The sequence below is a fragment of the Cyclopterus lumpus genome, chromosome 12 (assembly GCF_009769545.1).
Source record: "Cyclopterus lumpus isolate fCycLum1 chromosome 12, fCycLum1.pri, whole genome shotgun sequence".
In the NCBI taxonomy this organism is placed as follows: Eukaryota; Metazoa; Chordata; class Actinopteri; order Perciformes; family Cyclopteridae; genus Cyclopterus; species Cyclopterus lumpus.
The window spans coordinates 4,613,586-4,636,683 of NC_046977.1; the positions used below are offsets into that span (position 1 = coordinate 4,613,586).

General features: G+C 41.3%; 2 protein-coding genes across 4 annotated transcripts in view; one reads left to right on the forward strand and one right to left on the reverse strand.

Annotated features, from left to right (window-relative positions):
• ap3b1a (adaptor related protein complex 3 subunit beta 1a) overlaps positions 1 to 8,127 on the reverse strand; it is a 47,657-nt gene extending 39,530 nt beyond the window's left edge. The window contains exons 1-4 of one of the 3 annotated variants that reach the window (XM_034546375.1): positions 2,874 to 2,988; positions 2,218 to 2,377; positions 2,044 to 2,119; positions 1,815 to 1,889 (exon numbers count right to left, since the gene is read on the reverse strand). In XM_034546375.1, coding sequence (XP_034402266.1) covers positions 1,815 to 1,889; positions 2,044 to 2,100 — 132 coding nt within the window. In that variant the 5' untranslated portion in view covers positions 2,101 to 2,119; positions 2,218 to 2,377; positions 2,874 to 2,988. Of the gene's footprint in view, positions 1 to 1,814; positions 1,890 to 2,043; positions 2,120 to 2,217; positions 2,378 to 2,873; positions 3,693 to 7,713 lie in introns of those variants that run through there. The other 2 variants (XM_034546374.1, XM_034546373.1) reach the window with 2 other exon arrangements.
• A 535-nt stretch (positions 8,128 to 8,662) lies between these two features.
• LOC117740312 (secretory carrier-associated membrane protein 1-like) lies at positions 8,663 to 20,410 on the forward strand. Its single transcript, XM_034546640.1, has 9 exons — positions 8,663 to 8,959; positions 12,611 to 12,688; positions 13,207 to 13,314; positions 14,352 to 14,463; positions 15,081 to 15,209; positions 17,276 to 17,435; positions 17,544 to 17,645; positions 17,872 to 17,989; positions 18,087 to 20,410. The coding sequence occupies exons 1-9, from the start codon at positions 8,903 to 8,905 to the stop codon at positions 18,234 to 18,236; spliced, it is 1,014 nt and encodes a 337-aa protein (XP_034402531.1). The 5' UTR covers positions 8,663 to 8,902; the 3' UTR covers positions 18,237 to 20,410.
• The last annotated feature ends 2,688 nt before the right edge of the window (positions 20,411 to 23,098 follow it).

Genomic DNA, 23,098 nt, shown 5'->3' on the forward strand with positions numbered 1-23,098 from the left:
TGGTTCCTTTTGACCACAAAGCGCCCGACCGATTTCATCTTGAAGCGATTAAGGGCTCTACAACTTGCCCGGCAGCAGATGAGACTTTATTCATCACATATACTCTCTTCTTGTCGCTTTCAGACGCATTCAAAACGCACAGAATCACGCACACAATCGCGTGGTGTTAAAAAAAAAATGCCGTGGCGAGGCGGTGATTAAAAGGAAATAAAGCGCGCCGGTATTAAATCACGCGTACGTCTGTCAATAACCTGCATGCTCTTGTGCCGTTGTCTAATTAGCGGGGGATCGATGGCTGCTCGCGGGCGACAGTGAGAAGAAGGTGGGAACGAGAGAAGAGGACATTTTTTTAGAGCGACATACTAAAAAAAGTGTAGAAGGAGCCGAGAGAGAAACTGGCTCTACCTTAGCAGCTGGTGTATACGAGGTGGGAGAGAGGAGACGTGACTGTGGGCTCTCTGCTGCCAATTACATCCACTCACCTGCTCCCCCCCCCCCCCCCCCCCCCCCCCCCCGCCATGAGTTGCTTCGGCTGCATGCCTTGCACACCGGCGCCGGGCTCCAGGCCCCCCCCTCTCTCATGCCACCTGATTATTCCTGCTAATCAATATTCACAGGCTCTGGGCATGGGAACCCCTCTTGAGCTGTTGCTTAGTGGTTTGGTCGTTCACTGGAAGAGTCTGGAGCACAAAGTCTTGCCATGATTTAGTGACACACACACACACACACACACACACACACACACACACACACACACACACACACACACACACACACACACACACACACACACACACACACACACACACACACACACACACACACACACACACACACACACACACACACACACACACACACACACACACACACACACACACACACACACACACACACACACACACACTAGTCGTGCTACTGTTGACTGAAAAGACAATATACTTTTGTTTTTATGTTTTCTGATGCAAAACAAATAAGTCAAACCTAAAAAATGTAAAAGGTATCCGCTGCCAGCTGGGTAGACATTATCACAACTAGAGTTATTGTGCACTGTTAAGTTACTTATTTCATCACTAGTTTAAGTGATTTAATTCCAATATTGCCTCGTGAGACACATTTTAACTGACTTACTTTGACCTTTACCCAAGAAACATTTACTCAAAGATTTGGGAGAAAATAGTGGGAAACTCTCCGATACTTGAGGTGCTATAAAAAAAAAAAAAAGAGACATTGCTTATCTCTAAAGTCTAATACCGTAAAATATGTATGTAGTCGCTCATTATCGGGATTTTTCTTCCAGGAACGAAAAAAAGAGAAATTTCCATCACAATTTATTCTTATTTCCTTTTACCTGAAAAGAGACACAGGGTGTTCCTTGGCAAAAAATAAAATAAAAAGAGAGAGCTTGATTTAAGTTGATTTTTCCATCTTTGGGTATGTATTTTTGTTTTAGTTGTTTAATTCAGGAAGAATAAGGGGGAGTAGAAAAAATAGAAATAGAATATTCAACAACAAGGGAGGGGAGGTTTTAGGAGGAGCTCTTCTTGGGCGGCCGATAATCTTGTGTTTATTTGAAAGAAATATATGTATTTATTTTCTAAGTTTGTCTGTTTAACTTTGTATGAAAAAGGAAAATAAATAAAAAAATTAAAAAGCTTTCCAAGTTAGCCTACTAATGTCCTGGCTGAGGAAGTGCCCTCTGTAATGCCATGCATCACTGCCCACGTGCACTGAATGAATCACAACCACCAACTGGAGCAAAGAGGACAACAGTAATGATGTCTTGATGTCTTGATGTCTTGATGCCGTCATACCTCGATGTTCTTACTCGCCACGTTCTTCACGACAGCGGGAAACAGCTCGGATGCATTTTTCCCTTTGGCAATCAGCTGGAAACAAAAATCGAAACGATAAAAAACAACATTTCATCCAGCTGTCTTTGTCACCGTTTCCAAACTAAAACAGCTGAGAGAAGACACACACACACACACACACACACACACACACACAAAGAATGCGTGTGATTTCCCACGATGCACTCACCCCAACAACCCGTTTCATGGCCTCCAGTTTGAGCGACTCCTTGTTGCTCTCCAACATCTCTTTGAGGTCTTCATTCCTGAGGACAGAAAACGGTGTAACTCAGACACAGCGAGCGACGACTTCGCTTCAGGAGCAGTGAAGGTCGACCAAAGGTGGTGCGAAAGCGCCGCGTACACAGCATCTGTGTCAGCTTCCCAGATTGCAGGGTCACGTCCCGTAGACCAAACATTATTATGGGAGCCAAACGGTACGCTGACAATGCACCCAATCGAAGAGCAGGAACGTCGACCACGTGGAGCGAGGGAACGTCCAGAGGACAAACAAGACCCTTTTTCTGGAAATGAAATGTTTTTGTAAACGGATTTTAGCCACTGAAATATCTCTACAACGGTTGAATAGATTGGTGGGAAGTTTTGTACAGACATCTGTGGTTTTCAGAAGATACATCCTAATAACTTTGGGCATTTTTGGTACCACAATCAGGTTAACACACTTTGTTTTATGACCAAATAGCTGCAAAACTAACGGCATTCCAATCAGCTGTACGTTGTTTTTAGTGCTAAATAGCAAATGTTAGCATGCTGCGTTTAGAAATATTTTGTTATTTTAAATACAAAATATATCATTTTAGATCATAAAAAAAACCAGAAAAACATTGTACAACAATACAAATCGTTCTGAAACATGATTTTGACTTTTATCAAGGTTTTCTTTTTAAAAGACAAAAGCAAACTTGAGGATCCAGCTGACCGACATAATGAGGAAACAACCTGAACTATGACTTAGATCAAAGAGGTTTAAAAAAAAAACTGTGGGTGATACTACAGTACCCGGCTTTGCGTGTCTCCTCGGGGCTACGCTCGGCGTGTGTGAGGGCCTTCTCTTCCTGACTGAGCCCGGTCTTCAGAGTGAGCTGTAAGTTCTCGGCGGAGTTCAGCGCCGTCCTCATGGCTCCAACTGCCTCCGAGCGCACAGAGAAACCAACATCCATGCCGGCTTTCCTCCACCGCGGTCGGAAAAGAAAACCGCTCGACAACCAGAACTCGTTCTCTGGGGGGGGGCGTGTGTGTGTGTGTGTGTGTGTGTGTGTGTGTGTGTGTGTTAGCTGTCTCAAGAATAGAGTCCACAACCCCCACTGGCTGTGTTTCAAGACACTCAAGAGTGTAACAGATAATTACTTTCCTTCGGGCTGTGTGCCTCGTTCTCTTTTATTTACAGTTGTCTTCTCGACTGGTTCTTTGTTCAAAAAGCCGTCAATGCCGGAGGGAGAAGTGGAGAAGAAGAAAAACACACACACACACACACACCGGCTCCACCGGCTTTGTGACGACTCTCTTCCTCTTCTCTTGGGCAAAAAATAAATAAAATGTTTCAAAAAATTTAAAAGTCACAAGATGCTCCGCTAATGGGAAGTCGTACTCGTGCTTGAGCTCTCGTGCCTCTCCTTCTGCCGCGGTCCACGTTCTTTATGAAACTACCTGCCGGTCAGATGTGGTCCACTCTTTGTTAAAGTTGCTGCTTTTATTTCTTCCCGTACGTGTAGATTTTCCCTCTGGAAAAAAACGCGGATATCTCACCTGCCTCCTTCCGGCTTTGATTGTGAACTCGGTCTCTCTGTGTGACTGTGGTCACTTCCCTTGGAGGTGGGGGGGGGGGGGGGAGGAGGGCCTTATCTACACCGCTGGGTAAACACGACTTTTCATCACCTCCACAGGCACAACAATCCGCGTTGCTCACGCTGCGCTCTGCCAACCGGACGGGCCGACGCCAACGATAACAGCGCCGGGCTGAATGTCAGGAAATACCCTTTGAGATGCCACTGGGGCAGAACTTTCTCTCCTACGCCTTTCTCTGGGAGAACCCGGGCCCACGACATTGTTTTTAACAGGTCGGTGCAAAGTGAAAAGATTTTGGGTTCTTGAATAACAACTAGAAAAAAACGGAATATTTGTGACTTATTTGAAATAAACGAAAATTGCAATAGGCCGTTAATAAAGCACAGTTCTTATTACATTACATGTCATTTTGCTGACGCTTTTATCCAAAGCGACTTACAACCATATTACCAACCATATAATAAATAATGTCATGAATGCAGCCTAATGAAAGAGCAGACAATCCAATATTATTGTTAAAACCCACACAAACACTTGGAGGCTGCAGAAACAAGCTAAACACAACAGTGACATGTTAGCATTACGTTGACATGGCATACTCGTTAGCAAACAGTTGCCATACGCATCCAGTAGACATTAAGCAGCATTATCATGCACCTGACCTCACCTTTATTCATCTAAAAATAATGTTTTGTTTTTATTTTGGTACGGTATCCAGATGTTTCCATGTTAGCCGTAGCAAAAAACACCACACCGCGTCGCTCTCAATCTCCACACACCAAAAAGCCAAATGCCTGCATCCCGTCATGTTGTTGATGATGATGATGATGACACTCCTGAGATTTATTATAAAATCATTTACCCATGGCAGTTTCCTAATGAATATTTATCACAAATGCGCCACATGTTTATCCATCTCATTTAATGCCATGATGTCAAATTTGTGAAGACACAACAAAATTGGATTTGATCTCTTGTATTTCAATGCAAATTTGAGGTTTAAAGGGTTCTTTATAAGAACTATATGCAACAAAATGTTGTCCATTAAAACTCTTTAACTCAAGTGAAGTGTGGAGGACAGGTGGGCTGCATTGTCAGCAGTTATTTTAGATCTCATCATGTTGTGACTGTAATACACTCACAGTCACAACCACAGCTGGATCCTATGAGACGCGGTCCATCTCCAGAACTGTCAAACAAAATACCGTCTTTGGTCTTTTTAAATAAAACGCTGAGGCCATCTTAAAAAGAACTGGCTCAGCGGCACTAATCTACCCAATCGTGATCATTTGGTTATAATGCTTCAGAATTAAATTGGACTAATAACTCCAACCGGCAAGAGAATTAAAATTATAAAAATATATGAACGTGACACGCATACCATTAATCTGCTCTCGTCAAAACCACCAGATTCCAGTCAGACAAGAGTCATTTTACTTTGCTGGTTATGGAAACACACTCAACAAAAACTAAATATACAACTCATCCGAAACATTTTTGCTTCATCTTTCCACTGTTCCAACTATCACCAACTCTGGTTGTCAAAATAAACCCTTAATTCAAGGAGTTACAACTCCTCAAGCTACAAGACTCCAGTGACAGAAACAGTCCTTTCGGTTACTAATAGAACGTAAAAATAGAAAACATAAAACAGGGGGAATAATGACAATCTGCAAGTGTTTCAATATCAAAACATGAAATATGACTTCTTTCTTCAAAAAGGAGAAAGAAAGTCAACAATCCCATCATGAAAGATCTGGTTTAAAATAAAAAAAAATCCTAAACTTTTAAATGCAGCTCAAATGCAACTTCAGCCTCAGTGAAATATCTCAAAATATCTTAAAATCGCAGATGATAAATCAGTCACATGTTTCTGGCGTAGAGCTTTAAGCCAGTGAGAAGATGCCTTCAAATACAACTAAAGTGCAGGAATGTTGCCTTCACATGTGACAAACACGCAGGAGTTTTAAACAAAAGCTTGATTTAACTAAAGCACAACAGGCGCTGATCCTAAAACAAGCTAACTAGGACTAAGCTAGTCTGAGATGCAGATCATTTAAAAACAGGCTTGGGCTTTGTGACAGACAAACAGAAGCATCATTCATGTCCTAATATTTTCTGGTCAGCCCAGTTTGGCCTAGACGCTGGGAAACGTACGACCTAGCCATGCCGAACTACATGGTCATGTGAGATGGATTAAGAGGTTCACTTTAGCAATACTCAGCAACATTTTAACACTCACACAATCCTGCTGCAGAAATCCCTCACTGCAGTGTGACCTCAAAATGTGCCAGTTTTCAGGATTTTTTTTTTTTTTTTTTACCACCGGCATTCCTTGTTAGGGTTAACAAATAAAAGCCTGTATTGTGCCCTAAAATACTGACTGGGCACTTACAATCTACCCCTGTGGAGATCATGTGGTGAGATGCTTTCTTTAAAAACACTCAACATCAACCCAGAGAAGCTAAGCTGCATGAAAACACTGCTTTTTTTACAAGAAATTACAAAACGCAGAGGGCGGTAGCCCTGATGATTGGCTGCCCTCCAGTGGCAGGTTTCTGAGATGAAACTCAAAAACATGCTGACAATCCAGTTTCAGTTTTTATACAAGTAGAAAAAAATTAATTAAACATGGTTCTGACGAGCTAACCGTGACGTGAAGTTAATGTAGAAACTCGGAAACTTCTTCTCCTCTAGCAGCTTATTAGTATTTCTAAAAACTGAATCTGTAAATTAAAATACAGATCAGTCCCTTCCTGAACTTATCCATAACGGTGCGAGATAATGACACAGAGAGTCACTTGGTACCATATGGAAACAATGGCGCCTATAAACTACGTGGTTTGCATATGAATTCAAAAAGGCCACACTTTTCCAGTTTGTATGAATTCAATTGCTCTTCTGTATAAAAGACTATAACTTAAAATGGTATGAACATGTAGCCTCAAATGATGTTTAATAATTTGTGTGCAGAATAGTTTTAGTTTTATGTTGTTTTTAAATATTTAGGGGTAAACATTTTTATTTGATTGTTAATATGTGGATTTACAGAAATTAAACCCCCAAAAAATAGAGTATGCTCCGGCTTCTTCAATAAAGTAAGAAGCTCACTCATTCATAAAAGCTCACTTTTCAGCGTTGGCCTGCTCAACACCTTCATATATAAATACGGACACTTCCCGTCTGCTTATTAAAACTGGACCCAGAGATGTGGAAAGGTTGATTTAGAGGACTGCTCATTTGTTGTTGTTTAGATTAAGTTTGACTTTTCTCACCCTTATTTGTTAATGGTCTACTCATTGCTGCAAAGTGTAGGTATGTTTGCACGATGGTTTTATTATCGTGTCAGGCATACAAGGGCTCGTACAGCACCATAAACGTATATAGTGCTGCATACACCAAATCACACACATCTGTTTGTGTGGGATTTGAGTGATTTAAACACAATAAATCCGTACGTTCAAGAAGGAAACTTGCTCTTTGTGGTGCTTTTATTGCTTTATACTTAAGGAGGTGTTTCTACGATTTAGTCGAACTTCATTTATATGCACTATATTGAGTGGGCAAAATATTAGAAACACTTTTCAATATGATGTGAAACATTATTTAAAATTATCAGTTATATCAACCTTTTTCCTTCAACAACTATTCTAACCTTCATAAGAGTATGATTTATTGCAGAAATGCTGTATTGGACTTTTAGCTAGTTTTACCAAATAAACTGGCAATGAGTCATATAAGTCAATAAGTCTTACTGCAGCTGTATTCTGAACTTGTCTCGTGAATTGCGAACCCACGGGGGTAAAATAAAACGAAACATGCGTCAAAAGAAACATTTAAAATAGGGATAAGCTAACGTTAACGGCCAGTCGCCATCACTGCCTAGCTTGTTGTTGATGATGATGATGATGATGATGATGATGATGATGATGATGATGATGATGCTGGCTTCTCCTCAAAGTCAGCTGACGTCGCACTGGAAGTTAGCCGAGCAGAAGTTCCCCGGCACCGGCTAACTTTACCAAAACGGACAGACAACGCGAAGCTAGCTTACTTTTTAAAATCGGCGCTGAAGAGTCCAAAGGCGGCTCCGGCGGTGCTGGAGGAGGTCGGGGTGCTCTCCAGACCCGCTTCCACGGCAGCCTCCGCACCTCCTTGGTCGTTGTACAGGGCGACCGTCGACATGCTACGCGTTTAAACAAAAGTCTCCCTGATGTGTTGACGCTGTCTTCGGCTTTTCTTTTTTTCAAAACTGCTCATAAACGTTAAGAGAGTGTGCTCGTGCTCACGCAAAGCCAAAACTTCTCCAAGATTTCGACCAACTTTTTTTTTTTTTTCTTTTTTTTTTTGCACACACAGTACCGGAAGTGTGAGCTGGACAAGTTGGTGTCACATGACAGGACGGGACGTAGATCTAGCGCGACTAGAACATAACGGTTTCGCTGATCCCCACGGCGCCTGTAACGGACGTCGCTTTTAGACGGTGCAGATCTATGCTGGAAACGCCCCAGAGCCGTTGTGTTGCCGGGGCAACAACGGGTCTTATCAGGGAAGACAGAAAGAGAAGAATTTGCGTACTCGTCTTACGTTGTTTACGTAAACAACTAAAAACGCTGCTTTTGCCTGTTAGTAAGTAAGAAGTAAAAAATAAATAAATATTTGCATCAAAACATACTTAAAGTGCCAAAAGTGGTCAGAATGCAACAACTCTTAATCTACAATAAAACATCATAAATAATCATTTTAAAAAATACGATTATATGTGGGATTATAAATCGTCTCTCCACAAAGTAATTAAAGTTATAGCATTAATAGTAGTAAAATAAAAAGAAAAATTATTTTACTTAAGTATTTATTTCTTATGTATTTATTTCACCGTTGGTGTATCTAGGGCGTGACGTTTTAGAAAAATAAACAAACACATTAATAAATTCATAAATAATAATAATAAAAAATAGGTGACGTATCTGTACTTCCGCCTGTCCCTTCGTTGCACGTGACCCGCTGCTCGCGACCAATCCCGGTCTTATCTCTGGGAACAGTCAACACTAGACTTCACCTGCGACCGTCAGAGTGTCATCTATCTAACGTCTACCTCTGGGTTGTCCTTTTTTTTTTTTTAAGGTAGTAGAGTGTGAAAGTAGCTAACCTAGCTCTAATTTTGCTCGTAATATATATATATTTTTTAATAACAATTTGGGTGGGTTTCGAGACACATTTCAACGGAAAGTCACCGGGAGAGAATGTCCGATTTCGACAGCAACCCGTTCGCGGAACCGGAGCTCAACCACCCGTTTCAGGTAACGTTAGCTAGCTACGTCAGCGGCATTAGCGCGAGCGTTATTTCACGTTAATAACGATGTCACTCAGCCAAGCCGGGTGGGACACGTATTGTTGCTAATTGGTGGGCTTTAGTTACAGTATGTCTCGCTCTGCTGTGACGTAACGCGCACAGGTACCAGGGAGTGTTAAGCTAGCTAGCTTGACGTGTGTGCTGGCCAACGGTGTTTCATCTAAACCCTGTCGTGAAAACCCTTTTATGCTATTCGGGACTTGAAGTTTTAACTCTACGCCTGTCTTCAAACAATCCCCTTTAATACCCCATTTTAAAGGTGTCATGCATGTGTATAAGGGATGATTCTGGCATAGACACAATTTAAAACAGTAATTTCGGTCATGTATCTCTCCATAACAGAAATAAATGCCTTCATTATGCTGTTAGCTTTCTTTATTTATTCCTTCTAACGGTGTCTTGTTATGGTGAAAACATGCATCTGGTCATGTGCCCTCTTGCCTTACAGTGACTTCCTCCTTCTGTTAGCCTGCAATGATCTTTCCCTCTCTGTGTCCTCATCATGTCACGTGTATTAAACATGGGCATGAGGGCATCAGCTAATTATCTTTTTCATCATAGTTCATTAGTCATGGATAATTTATGGCTTTATATCATATCTGAGACGTGTCAAAATAAAAGCAGTGCTGCAAAGATTTGTCAATGTAAAAAAAGATAATTTACTAATACAACATTTGATCATTCCATGTTTTCAAATGTTAGAATATGATATTTTTTGGTGTTATGTGATAGTAAATTGAGTATTCAGGGATTTTTGGGGACTGTTGGTCAGACAAAAACAGGACAGTGCCTTGTCCTCCAGGATACTGTGATGGGAATTTTCCTCTTTTTTCCCAATGTTAATGCTCTGGTAAAACAATAAATTAATAAGAAGATTAAGAATATACATAATAATTGGTTGCAGCCCTATTATTTTAGATAAACATGTCAAAATGAATGTCAGTGCACTTCATAAATTGTATAAAGATTGTCCACATTACCAAACAGAACAAGGTATTCCTTTTATATAGATGTTGTAAAAATAAAAGAAAAACATTTGTAATGTCACAACTGGCATTCTATATGCAAAAAATAATAGTCGGAGGGTCAACCAATTAATTTTCTTTGGATTGAATTAGTATAAAATGGCTTAAAGACTATGGCACATGTATTCCTGTGAATGAGAACGTGGCTACAGTAAATGATCTCTCCCTTTTTTAGAGGCTGTAATGTTTCACAGAAACTTAAAAAGTCTCCACCATCTTCCTCATTTAGAGTGTGTGTGTGACGGTGAAAGATAATGACGACCGTACAGACGCACGGAAAGTGAATTATTCATGGAGCGTCATTAACATACTGACATGACTAGTGAACCCCTGCTGCTCTGCCATTTTTCTGCCATTTATTGGATCACACTTTCTTTCTGTTGTTGCCTGAGGAGAAATTAAGCTTTGTTCCCTTCTCTGAGCTATCTTCAATACTTCATGAAGTCATATGGTGCCGTCATGGCGACATGTGGCACTAGGATCCCCTCTAGCGTCTTTCCTGCTAAATTTCATCACTCCCAGTCAGTCGTGCATCCGATTGTCATCTTCGCAAGGAGATTATGTATACGGTCATGTGTGTGTGTGTGTGCGTGTGTGTGCGTGTGTGTGTGTGTGTGTGTGTGTGTGTGTGTCTGTCCACGATGGGTCCGCCCAATATATTTTGTGTGTTCTTTTATGATTGTTTGTCCAAGGAGTTCTCGTGGTTGCAGGGATTTAAACTGTCAGCAAAACAGTCACTGTGTAGCATGGTAGCTAAGCACGCTTTAGCGACACAGAGCGGCTGCATAGATTAAAATGAGAGCGTATCTGTTGCACCATGTGTGCGTTTCTAGTTCACTCTGTTTTGGCCTGTTTCTCTGGTTGGAGGCTAATTAATAGAGAAATTAAGCTCCCATGTCAATTAATTAAAAAAACAAAGCATTGTAGCTGCTTTCCTATCCAGCAATTAGCCACTCTGCTAGGTGTAGGAAAATACCTTGTTTTTGAGTGTGTGATCTTCCCCGTCACCCATGCTTGATTAGACGGCCTCTTGCACCTGTACCCCATACGTTTCACCTGCCACACTAACTTAAAACTGTTACCCGTTGTCCACTTGATGTAGGCTGCAAATACAAACAGACGTAATTAATGGCTCCTATAACGAAGCATTGTGTCGTATTAGCAGCTTAATGTTTCCCTCCTGCTGACCCAGCAGTGTGTGTTGCACATTGTAGCTTCACCATCACACACAGTATTGTGTTGGATTATAGGTCACCAGCTAGTGGGACGTCTGCACCTGATAATGCAACACAATATCTGTTTTAGTTTCAGCAACACGGATTTGTGCCTTTTTTTTTTTTATTAGGTGACAGGAAATCCATAAACATGAAATTAGCTTTCAAACAGGCAGACGGGGGGCAACAGGTGGATCTTTTTACATTTTTCACCTTTTTGTAACTGTAGATTTTAAGATGAAATCTTGGTGAAGATGCATGCGTTTGTTTGGCTTTGCAATAGGGCAGCATTAAACTTTAATCACAACATACTCTAAAATATTCATTACCCCGGTCTGGTGACATGTTGCAGCGCGTGTGTGTGCGTGCGCATGCATGCGTGTGTGTGTGTGTGTGCGTGTGTGCGTGTTGGGCAGCAGAAACGTAAGTCAGCGAGAGGACTGCACTGAGACAGGATAAGGGATAGCACTGCAGGAAAACGCAGATTGGATGTTAATCTTGAGCATCAATTTGAATGAAACTTGTGTGTGACTGACAGCTGATGGTAAGCTTGAGATTAAAAAAAAAAAAAAGAAATGTGTGATATTTTTGCTTAACTGATGCCTGCAGGAATTTTAATTGCAAATCGAGGCTGGAGATGCTAAACTATGTACTTTTAAAGTTTGCAGTGGCGGATTGTGGAAAACACCCCATAAGTAAACACAGTTGCGCTCATGTGTCACGCTGATGAAAGAGGCTGAACAATGTGGGTTTTTTCCCCCGAATGTCTCGCCGTCATTCATTAATCCACTTTGTGTGTTTTACACGTTGCGTAGTAAAAGAAACGTCTTTCACAAGCCTTTGTAAACTACGTCGTTTGTATGTAGCTTGTCTTGCAAATCGAGAATGAGCCTAAAAGCATCGGGAAGTGGTTCCGCAGGTTTTTTTGGGGCCCTAGAAAAACACATAAAGTCTCTCTTTGTTTATTTCTGTCTTCAGCGGCCAGAAGCGTTCCCCCCCCCCCCCCCCCCCCCCACTTCTGAAACTCGTGTACTTGGTTATTTATAGATGTCTTCCCGTGAAAATTATTGGAATCATCTCGTCTTTGCCAGTATTGAATTATAGGCCTGTTGCATTTTGAATAAAGAGGGTTGTTTGGCCGTCATCTGACAGAATAATGGAGGGTTTTTACGCTCACATAGAGCTGTTTTACTCTGTAAACATTTCCACTGCTGTCCTTGGTAAAAACACAAGGATCAACGTTTTGAAGACCAGTTCTCGTCCCCAAAATTACTCCGAACATTTGAGTAGAATACTACTTTTTATTTTTTATTGAAGCTTTTCTTTTACAGTTTATTGAAAGTGTCCTTGTTTTCTCAGGATCCATCAGTGACACAAGTACGCCAGGCTGCTCCTCCAGGGATGGAGGAGTACAATCCCTTCACAGATGCCAAACCAGTGAGTACTTCCACTCTTGACACACAACCAGTTCAAACATCAAATGGATTTAAACAAAATCAACAGGATTCAGAGGATTGATTTAGGTCACTTTTAATTAAAGATTGTGTAAAATGATAAATAAGTAAATCACTCCTAAATATCATAATGCAGTAGGAATCACACGCACAGAGTTTTGTAACTATATTTGGTAATAACACTAAATAAATCAAGTGTTTAATTACAAAGAAAATACCTCCATACAGTTTGATTAAAGTTAGCTGTGTTCATAAATATACAAAAGCTCGGAACATTAACTTGGCTTTCCTTTTCTTTCATACTTGAATAAAATCCTCTACTAAACCTTATGTTAGCATCATTAATCAAGTAATTGCCAGCTGGAGTCAAACCGTGTGTTTTTCTCTATTTGTATTTTAACTGTTTATGTCACTAGAGACACTCACCATTTTGAGAAAAGTAACTCATTTTGCCGCGTCACACAGCTGGGTAACAACGGCATATTTACGTTTCCTCCGTAGACGCCTCCGGGTATGGCGCCCAAGGCCACGGCGCCCACCATCAACACACAACCCGCCATCATGAAACCCACGGAGGAGCCTCCGTCCTACTCGCAGTGTCGGGCGCAGGTATTACTGACCCGCACCTGGACCTCACACAGCCACAAATCACTGCCTTGTTTTCTTTAGCTTTCATGCTGGCTGAGAAGTGGCACTTTTTACATTGTCACCATGCTGATGTTCGATGTCTGTATAAGCAAGCAGGGCGACGACGACATGTCTAATTATTTCGTCCTGCCATCGCCAGCAGAGATTCTGCACCGAAGGCTGAAACTTAACAGCTGGTTTCATGCTGAGTTTGTGGACAGGAAAGTAGCTCCGCAGGAATCTTCTGCTGTCTGTGCTCGGGCTTTGTAGCTGCTGAGGGAGATGCCGACTCCGAGAGAGACCCAGGCGGCTGAAGGAAATACCTTGTGATGTGATCGTGCATCTCATTTGTCTTCGGGCTCCTAGGAACAAGTTGTTGTGAAGTCTTGGCTCCTGCTGCTGCTGTTGCTGCCTCCTGTAAACAATTGGATTTGTTCCAAAAGTAGAATCTGAGAATTACAATTGAGCAGAGCAAAAAAACACGACACACACTTCTGTACTTTTACCAGTGTGTTTATATCAGGCGGCAGCCTCCGGTTCTGAAAAGTGAAGCCAATGCTGAAGTGTCTTAAACCTGCATTCTCTCTAATGGCCATCAGGGGGTGACTCCTCTGGTTGCATAGAAGTCTATGGGAAAATGACTTATCTCTTGATTTATTCCCTCAGTAAACATTGTCAACATGAGTTTATCGTCTCAATCTCTCATTGTAAGTCTTCTTCAATACAGCATGATGTTAATTTGGTAAATAATGGTCCATTTAGAGTCAAATAGACCATAAAGTAGGGTATGCTTTAGGGCGGGGCTACCTTGGGATTGACGGGTTGCTGCCAGAGCCGTATACAGCGTCTCTACGTCCCACCTCCTCAGTCCAGATATGGTAACTTCTTTCCAATGGTTGCAAAAACCAAGATGACGACGGCCAAAACGACGAACTCAAGGCTTCAATTAGGTACACTTCTTGTCTATGGTTGACATCTGTTTTATGTATATATGTATGTATATGTGTGTGTTTGTGTAGGACCAGTCAGGAGCAGCTGCTGAGCTGTTGAGGAGACAGGAGGAGCTGGAGAGGAAAGCTGCCGAGCTGGACCGCCGGGAGAGAGAGATGCAGTCCCTCAGCGCTTCAGGAGGTCAGCACGCAAACATCAGATCAGAGAAATGATGTTTCTAAATCCTGACGGGCTCAAAACGACCTTTTCCTGCTGCAATGTGTGTTTTCTGGCGCACGTGACGTAGACGAGAAGATCATACCACTCGTGTCTGTACGGTAAACGTGAAGATGGAAGCAAGAGGCAGATAGCTTAGCTTAGCATAAAGGCAGAACGCAGGGGAAACGGCTAGAACTCTGCTGACCAGCACTTCTAAATGTCACTAATTAACACATATCTTTTTGTTTTAATACATACAGAAATATAAATATAAATATAAATGTCATTGTGTGTGTGTATATATATATATATATATATATATATATATATATATATATATATATATATATATATATACACACACACAATGACATTGTGTGTATATGATTCCATCATGATGGGATTCTATTAAAAAACAATAAATAATCATATTAAATTATCACCCAGAAAGCCAAACGGCTCAACATCTCCGCTGCAGAGCCGCGTGCATATAACGTCTTTCTATTTGAAACAACGTTGGGCAGTAACTGCGTCACTGGTCAACACATACTCACGCTTCTTTTTGTCTTTTGTGTTGTTGTTGTTTTGTTTGTTTTCAGGCAGGCAAAACAACTGGCCCCCCCTCCCGGAGAAGTTACCCGTGGGCCCCTGTTTCTATCAAGACATCACAGTGGACATTCCTGTCGAGTTTCAGAAGACGGTCAAGATCATGTACTACCTCTGGATGTGTGAGTGGCATCATGTGTTTCTTACCGCAAATGTTTAGAACGCCTGTTTCATTGTAAGGAAGTGACGGCAGTGAATTAACCCACATATAAAGTGAAGAATAATAATCTGTACAATCAACTTGAGCTGAAACAATTAATCAATTAGAATGTGATGTAATGTCAGACAAATAATAGGCAACTATTTAGATTTGAAATCATTTGGTTGGTTCCAGGAAATTATATACAGATATTTCACAGTTTCAGGCCAGTCGATGATTTTTATTTTGTGGTCTAAAAGAAATCGCTGAGCAGTTAGTTGCAGCTCCACCGTCGTCACATTCATCAGCATTGAGCCTCCGGGACTCTTTTGTAGTCCTAATGTATCCACGTGTCCAGGATGAGAGGGACATTTTATACCCATGAGCCTCGGTTTCTGTGCGAATGTTCAAACTGGAATTACTGCAAACAGGATTATGACGTCAAACATTGCAAATTGGTAAAACGTAGAGAACCCGGAGGACTTCTTTCTTGCATGTTTTTTTTTTTTTTTTTAAAGGAAATAGAGCTGGTTTTGATTTCCACAAAGAATCTTAAACAACACTAGTTCATTATTTATATAATTATTAAAAAATATTTATTTCTATGTATATATTGCTTTTATATATATATATATATATATATATATATTTATTTATTTATTTTTTTTAAATATATTATATCAATATAAATAATGAACATATATATTTATATATGTGTGTGTGTATATATATATATATATATATATATATATATATATATTATAATAATAATAATAATAATGCTTTTCTCTTTTATTTATGTATTTATTTTAAATAGAGAAAATACATAACCCAAGCAGTTTTTTTTGTTTATCAAAATACTGAATTAGTTTTTACCCCTGAACCCCCATTAAACCCTCTGAATAAGAGCAAAGACTTTTCCTCCTCCTACGACCTAAAAAGACATTACAGTTTCCATTTAGGAGTCAGGGAACGAGTGGCTTCAAGCGGCCACATGACTGGGAGGGGGGGGGGGGTTACGTGGTGCAGTCATGTGTCCCGGTGGAGGGTCTTGGGTCAGATGATTGCTTAAAAGGTTGCTTTAGATGCAGAATTAGAGCGGCGGACACTCTCCCTCCCTCCTTCTAGTTCAGTTTCTCCACAGATAAAAGCAAAGAATCTCAAGTAAAAAGGGGGGTCTGGAGCTCCACCCCCGCTCACTGGTATGTCAACGAGCAGGCTCGTGTCATATTCCACACCGACATGTAAAATCCCCTTTAGTTCGACGTGCCTTTAACCACGCAGGCACATGTTAGGACCCCGAGAGCAAGTGGTAATAATTCATTATTAAATAAAAGGAAGTGTTTGTGTGTGTGTGTGTGTGTGTTCTGTTCCCAGTCCTGCACGGCATGTTGAAATATTTAGAGTCAGTGTGCAGCAGTGTCAGGACACTGGACACTGAGAAACAGCCTCTGACTCCATCCAGGTCAGGGATATTATTTATACTTATTTTGACTCTTACTGATATACGCACACATTTTTTTTCACACATAATTGCAGGCGTTAAGTCTCCTCCTGTATTCACAGATATCATCCTAATATCGTGAAGGCCCAGTGGCTTCATCTCAGGTTACATGAAAAACATGCCAAAATGATCTTTATGCAACATGTTCCAACACAACCGACAATGTCATCTTACTTTTAACACATTTGGTTTGGTTGGCTGATTCTGTCACTGACGATCCTACAAAATAGGCAAATTTGACTTATTTCACAAGTTGCAAAACAACGTAATATCTGTATAATAATTTCACTTTGATTGCAACTTTATCTTTCACCCGCACGCCCCAAACGCGTGATCATTTATAATGAGCTAACCCAAACCCGCCCTGGGAGGGGTCGTGGGTGGAGCCACGCGTCACCGCTGCTGCGTCGCCTCATCAACCCGTCACATCGGAGGAAACGCTCATTTCTGTCCGATGCCGGTTTTTAATTTGAAAGCCTTTTTAATCTGCCGTTGAAGACGGCGTGCATCCCTAATCCAGACCCTGTTCTGTACATGCTGTGCAGTTCACACGGGGACGCTGCTCGCTAACATGGTGGGCTGCCTGGCCTGGTTCTGCGTGGACACGGGGCGCGGGGTGGACTTCGGCTTGTCCATCTTCTGGTTCATTCTCTTCACGCCGTGTTCTTTCGTCTGTTGGTACAGACCGCTTTATGGAGCGTTCAGGTAAACGTGTTTTTTTTTATTTATTTTTTTTAACCTCGCATTAAACAAATTAAAAGACTCCACTATTGTTTTGTTTTTTACACCCTGTTTTCTTCTTCTCTCCTGCAGGAGCGACAGCTCATTCAGGTTTTTTGCGTTCTTCTTCGTGTACATCTGTCAGTTTGGCGTCTACGTGCTCCAGTGCATTGGCATCACTGGTTGGGGCGCCAGGTGAGAAAGGGCACCAATGTTTAGTGCGACCACGCCCTCAAACAGCTGGGTACCGTCGGCTTTCAGTTACTCAAAACAGGACTTGATTGTGTATTTGTTGGGGACTATTTTCAGCTGCGAATTAATACGCATTTGATTGCTCCGTTTTGCACCCTCTTAATGTCTCTCTCTCTCTCTCTCTCTCTCTCTCTCTCTCTCTCTCTCTCTCTCTCTCTCTCTCCTGTAGCGGGTGGATCTCCGCTTTGACCGGCCTGAATCGCAGCATCCCAGTGGGCATCATAATGATCCTCATCGCTGCCCTCTTTACCTCAGAGGCCGTCCTGTCCCTCATCATGTTGAAAAAGGTACACACACACACACACACACGCACACAAAATTCAAGTTGCCTCCGTCGAGTTGAACTGAATTGCGACGCGTCTCTTCCCTCCTCGTTCTCTTCAGGTCCACGGGATGTACCGGACCACCGGGGCCAGCTTCGCGAAGGCCCAGCAGGAGTTCGCCACGGGCGTCATGTCCAACAAGACGGTCCAGACGGCCGCTGCGACCGCCGCCTCCAGGGCTGCACAGGGAGGCTTCAAGGAGCAGATCTGATTGGCTCAGAGAGCTCGCCCGTTTCTCCGTCCCCCCCCCCCCCCTCCCTCCTCTTCTGCTCACACCCAGCTTCCACTTGAGCCAACTGCCCTGTTTGAACACATGGAGAGCCCACCCCCCGCCGCTGACCCCAAAATCCTTCTGACGATATCAAAGTGGTTTACGTGATCTCAACAGGATTCAAACAGGGCGGCGGCTCTCGCCACAGACTCCCATCACCCACACTGACCTCCTGCCACCCGACCAGCGTGCTCTACTTTATTTTCTGTGTGTGTGTTTGTGTGTATGGGTGTGTGCTTGTGTGTGGATGCTTGTGTGCCTCCTTTTAAATGTCTGCTCCGTCCTCCGTAGACATATTCTAATGTAACTTACTTCCTATTGTCATCTGGGCATTTCCGCCTAAAGAATCCTCCCCCAGCGATCCTTCCCCTAATCGCCTAATTCCCCTTTTTCTTTTTTTTTAGATTAATTAATTACCGGACAAATGAAAGTCACGTAGTACTCCATAGTTATCAGTTAATGCACATGCTAAAGGTCGCTTGGCTGCTTTCCATGAGTTCATGGTGTACCACTGCTGCCCCCTGGTGGAGTGACCATGTATTTGCTGAAGATGAATGCTGTGCATTCCAGTTCTCTGCCTTCTGCTTTCCTTTTTTTTTTTTTTTTTTATATATATAGCAAACGCGTAGTCTTACTATCTTAAAGCGGTGCTTCCCAAAATCTGTTTAAAGTATATCAAACACCTCATTATCCGAGGAAGCATCATTTCCAAAATTGTTCCTGCAAAGATATTCAATGTGCAGCGATGCACCACTCGGGTTCACACCGAGACATCGAAACGGATAATGAAGTTGTCGCCGTGAGATCCTGTGCATGCATTCATGACCCCCAGAGGGTGAATCCCGACGGACTTTTCCTTTTTTTTAGCGCCTTTCCTCACAACGTGTTCGCCGTCTTAACGCACGTTACACCTGCTTAGCAACAAAAGAAAAATGACTGGAAGTAGCTCATCAGTGTTCTTAAAATGAATTTGACATCTTTTGCCCATAACGGTCTACGTATCTATTGTGAAAGTACGCCGCCAAGTTGCACTTTAAATCTTTGTCTGCACACTGTAATCCGTGCAAATGGAAGGATATTTAACGTTCAGCATCGTCTTCACATGACGCCTCCTTTTCTGTTGTTGACAGACAGTAAAGAGATATTCTGGATATACAGATGCATGTTTATATCGGTGGTTTTCTTTTCTAAAGAGGAAAGTGTAACTCGTCTCCAGCTTGTGTTGGTGGAGACTTACCTCAGTAGTTACTCAGGATGTTCTCTTCACTTCAAAAGATGATATGTGATTGGATGTGTTGTAAATCAATATATATATATATATATATATATATATATATATATATATATATATATATATATATATATATAAATAAATGGGGCCAGTAATGTTGATGTGGTATTCTGATAGTTTGCATATTCATCATTTGACAATTGTGGATCGACTATCTCTGAACTCCAGAATTCAAGTGCATCAAATCTGAAGGTGATTTTTTTTTTTTTTAGGTCTATTTCATTTACATTATCCATTTAAATAAAAAAAAGTTTCCTTTTATGTCTGCAAAGCGGTTTGAATGCGTCTGATCTCTTCGCTCTGTTGCGTCTCACGTTTAAAGCCTTTGTGTGTATTTGATGTGCAGGAGTGTAAATAGAGGAGGTTTTTGAGCCTTTAAGTCTGCGCGCAGGGCAGAGTCCTCCTATGGGTCCGGGGGTCCTTCTCGACTTCCTGGAGACTTTTCTCTTCTTTAAAGATTCCTGCAACATGCCTTGTTTTGCTCTCTGCTCACTTCTCCTTTTCTTTTGTATTTCACACTGGCTTGATTTGAACCAGTGCCTGTGTACATCCCTAAGTACATTTATTCTACAAAACAACATGAGATTGTTCCTTCAAAAGAATCAAACCGAGTGGCACTTGCAGTATTTAGCTGTTATTCTTGATTTGCTTTAAAACAAAAACAAAATGTTAAATGTGAGCTGTGTGACGTGCTGTAGATGGGATGTGGCTTTTTAAGCTGTGCTTTCATGATCAACAATGGTTTGTGGTAGAAACACTTAAGACGATTAATTTGTGAGCATCTCTTAACTATGTAAAATAATTAAATTATTGGAAAAATAAATAGTGTTTGTATATTTTGTACGACTATCGGCTATCCGCGCTACGATTGCTGTGATTTAAAGATGCACTCTGGTTTGACCTTCAGTCGCATGTTGAGTAGTTTTGAGTTTTGTATATTTATTGTATTAACACTAAATAAAAATTCTTCTGTATGTGTTTCTTTGGTTTAAATATATAAGTATGTTCTGCATGTATTAAACAGGGTTTTAGAGTCAGGCTGCACCGGCGGACGGAGGCCAGGAGGGGTCAGTAGTCTCAAAGAACACGAGGCTGCAGGTTAACGCTCACTTCTCGTATTTAGAATCAGTTGCTGTGGTTGGAAATAATGTTATTAATTTAAAATCAAGATATTAATTAAACCCCAAAAGAGACAAGAATGATGGTGTGTGATTATCATTGAAAACAGTGGTGTGGGGTAAAGATGTTGCATGATGATGATGACATCATCATCATAATAATGATGAATTAAATTAATATTAAAAAACACTTCATCCAGGGTTTCACATTTGGATTTGAGCCACAATCACTTTATGAAATAAATACATTTATATATTTTCCGTGTCCTAGAGAAGAAGGTTTTTGTGTAAGTCTCCTAAATCTAAACTTACATGGACCGTGAAAGGAAACTAGACGTTCTCGTCCTCTCGGACTCTTTCTACGAAAAAGGGAAAAAGCAAACATTTGTAAAAAAAGCCCTCCGGCCCGAGCGTCTGCTGCTCTTTTCAGACGGCAGCGTGTGCCAATGAGCTTTAATCTGGAAGTCATCAAGCGCTGGGCCTCGTTTGGAGTGCGCTTGGTGGAGGGGAAGTGGAGCCACGAGGGTTGTGCCATGAGGCTCCTCTAGTCCACGTGGAGGGAGGAGGAACAGCTGGTTGTAGCATTTGGAAGGTTTATAATCAGTGTTTTTGTTGTTGTTGTTGTAAGAATGATCTAATCTAATGTGACAACGTGAAAAGGGTTCGTGGCAGCTTTGAGCTTATAAACTGTGTGTGAGAAGTTGGCATATATTTTTGAAGCCTCGAGTTCAGAGTTTTTGGCCGTCGCCATCTTGGTTTTTTTGTTTCAGGAACCAGAAGTGACACGAGAAGGGCGGAGCTAAGTGCAACCGCGCGCCCGAAGAAGACATTTTTAGGCGACCATAAAAGGTTTTGAAAAGGTTTAAAGTTGTAAGACAACGCTGTGGTGGTGACCTGTCAATCACAAGGTAGCCCCGCCCCCAAAAACATACCCTGCTTTATGGTCTATTTGCGCATAATTTACTAAATGAACATCACGCTGTATTGAAGAAGACTTGAAACTAGAGATTTTGACCATAAACTCATGTTTACAATGTTTACTGAGGGAATAAATCAAGAGAAGTAGAGTCATTTATATAGACTTCTATACAACCAGAGGAGTCGCCCCCCGGTGGTCAGTAGAGAGAATGCAGCTTTAAGAACTAGAGGTTGAAGACTGGATTTTAGCCTCAGGAATTGGTGGAGACCAAAACCAGAGCTAAAAGAGAGAGAATTTATTGGACTCGTTGGCCATAAACTCCCAATGATTAGATTATTAATTCTCAATGTTTAAACTGCTTTGTATATATTGTGCATTTTTCCTATTATTCTATTAAATTTATTTATTTATTTGTATACATTGTCCATTTCTTTATATTTTATTGTACGTATAAATGCTGCTGCAGCGAAAGAAATTCCCCTTGCGGGATAATAAAGTATCTATCTATCTATCTATCTATATATATATCTATCTATCTATCTATCTATCTATCTATTCACAGACATAAATATTCAGTAAAGTGAGTTTTCTGAATCCAAACACTAATATAAAGGCTGCATTCATCTTATTTAAGAGTTATTGTAACTATAACATCCGTGATTAGTGGTGATTATTAGTGATGACTAAATAAAACAGATGTGTTGTTTGATGTTGTAACTAAATATAATGTTTATAATGTAACCATGGCAGCTCTCAGTATTTGTGCTTCCTTAACCGCGGTCATTTGTCCCATTTGACTTGAACGCATCATCATCCAACAGCTGTTAATCAGAGGTGAGAGAACCATAAATAACCAGCTGGTCTTCATCACTGAAGACTTCTCTCTGAGAAACATGCGGTTTCCTTTGAAGCATCAATCGCACCTTTGTGTATCAGTTAGTTTAGTCTGGTGGTTCCCAATCTTGGGGTCAGTCCCCTCCGCAGGGTCACCAGATAAATCTGAGGGGTCGCGAGATGATTAACGTGAGAAAAGAAGAAGAAAAGTTCTGAAACACTAATTTGGGGATTTTTTTTCGGTTTCCTTCAATGAACAAATACAAATTGTGTTTTTTAAGGGGACTCGATAATATAGTCAATAAATAACAATGTGCTTATCTGTGTAAATCTAAATTTGTAAAGTAACTAAACCTACACACTCTTTTCCTAAACCCGACCAAACTTTATTTTGAAAAAGACTGAAAAAGGATACTTTGATTTAGAGAGAGAGAGAGAGAGAGACACACATGCAGAGTTCAGTTCTGCATCAGTGGAAAATCTGATCACCCGCTGGCTGGAAAAAGTACCCACCCCCACCTCAAGGGCCAAACCGAGGTCTCAGCACCAAGCTGGCTGCTCCACATGCTGCATCTCCTCCTCCTCCTCCCCCCCTCCTCCTCCTCCTCCTCCTCCACTCCACAAAGAACTGAAACCGTAC

Coding starts and splice junctions, on each gene's coding strand:
- LOC117740312 (XM_034546640.1), top strand. CDS start 8,903: ATGTCCGATTTCGACAGCAACCCGTTCGCGGAACCGGAGCTCAACCAC. Junction 8,960..12,610: donor AGCTCAACCACCCGTTTCAG/GTAACGTTAGCT, acceptor TTGTTTTCTCAG/GATCCATCAGTGACACAAGT. Junction 15,210..17,275: donor CATGTACTACCTCTGGATGT/GTGAGTGGCATC, acceptor CATGCTGTGCAG/TTCACACGGGGACGCTGCTC.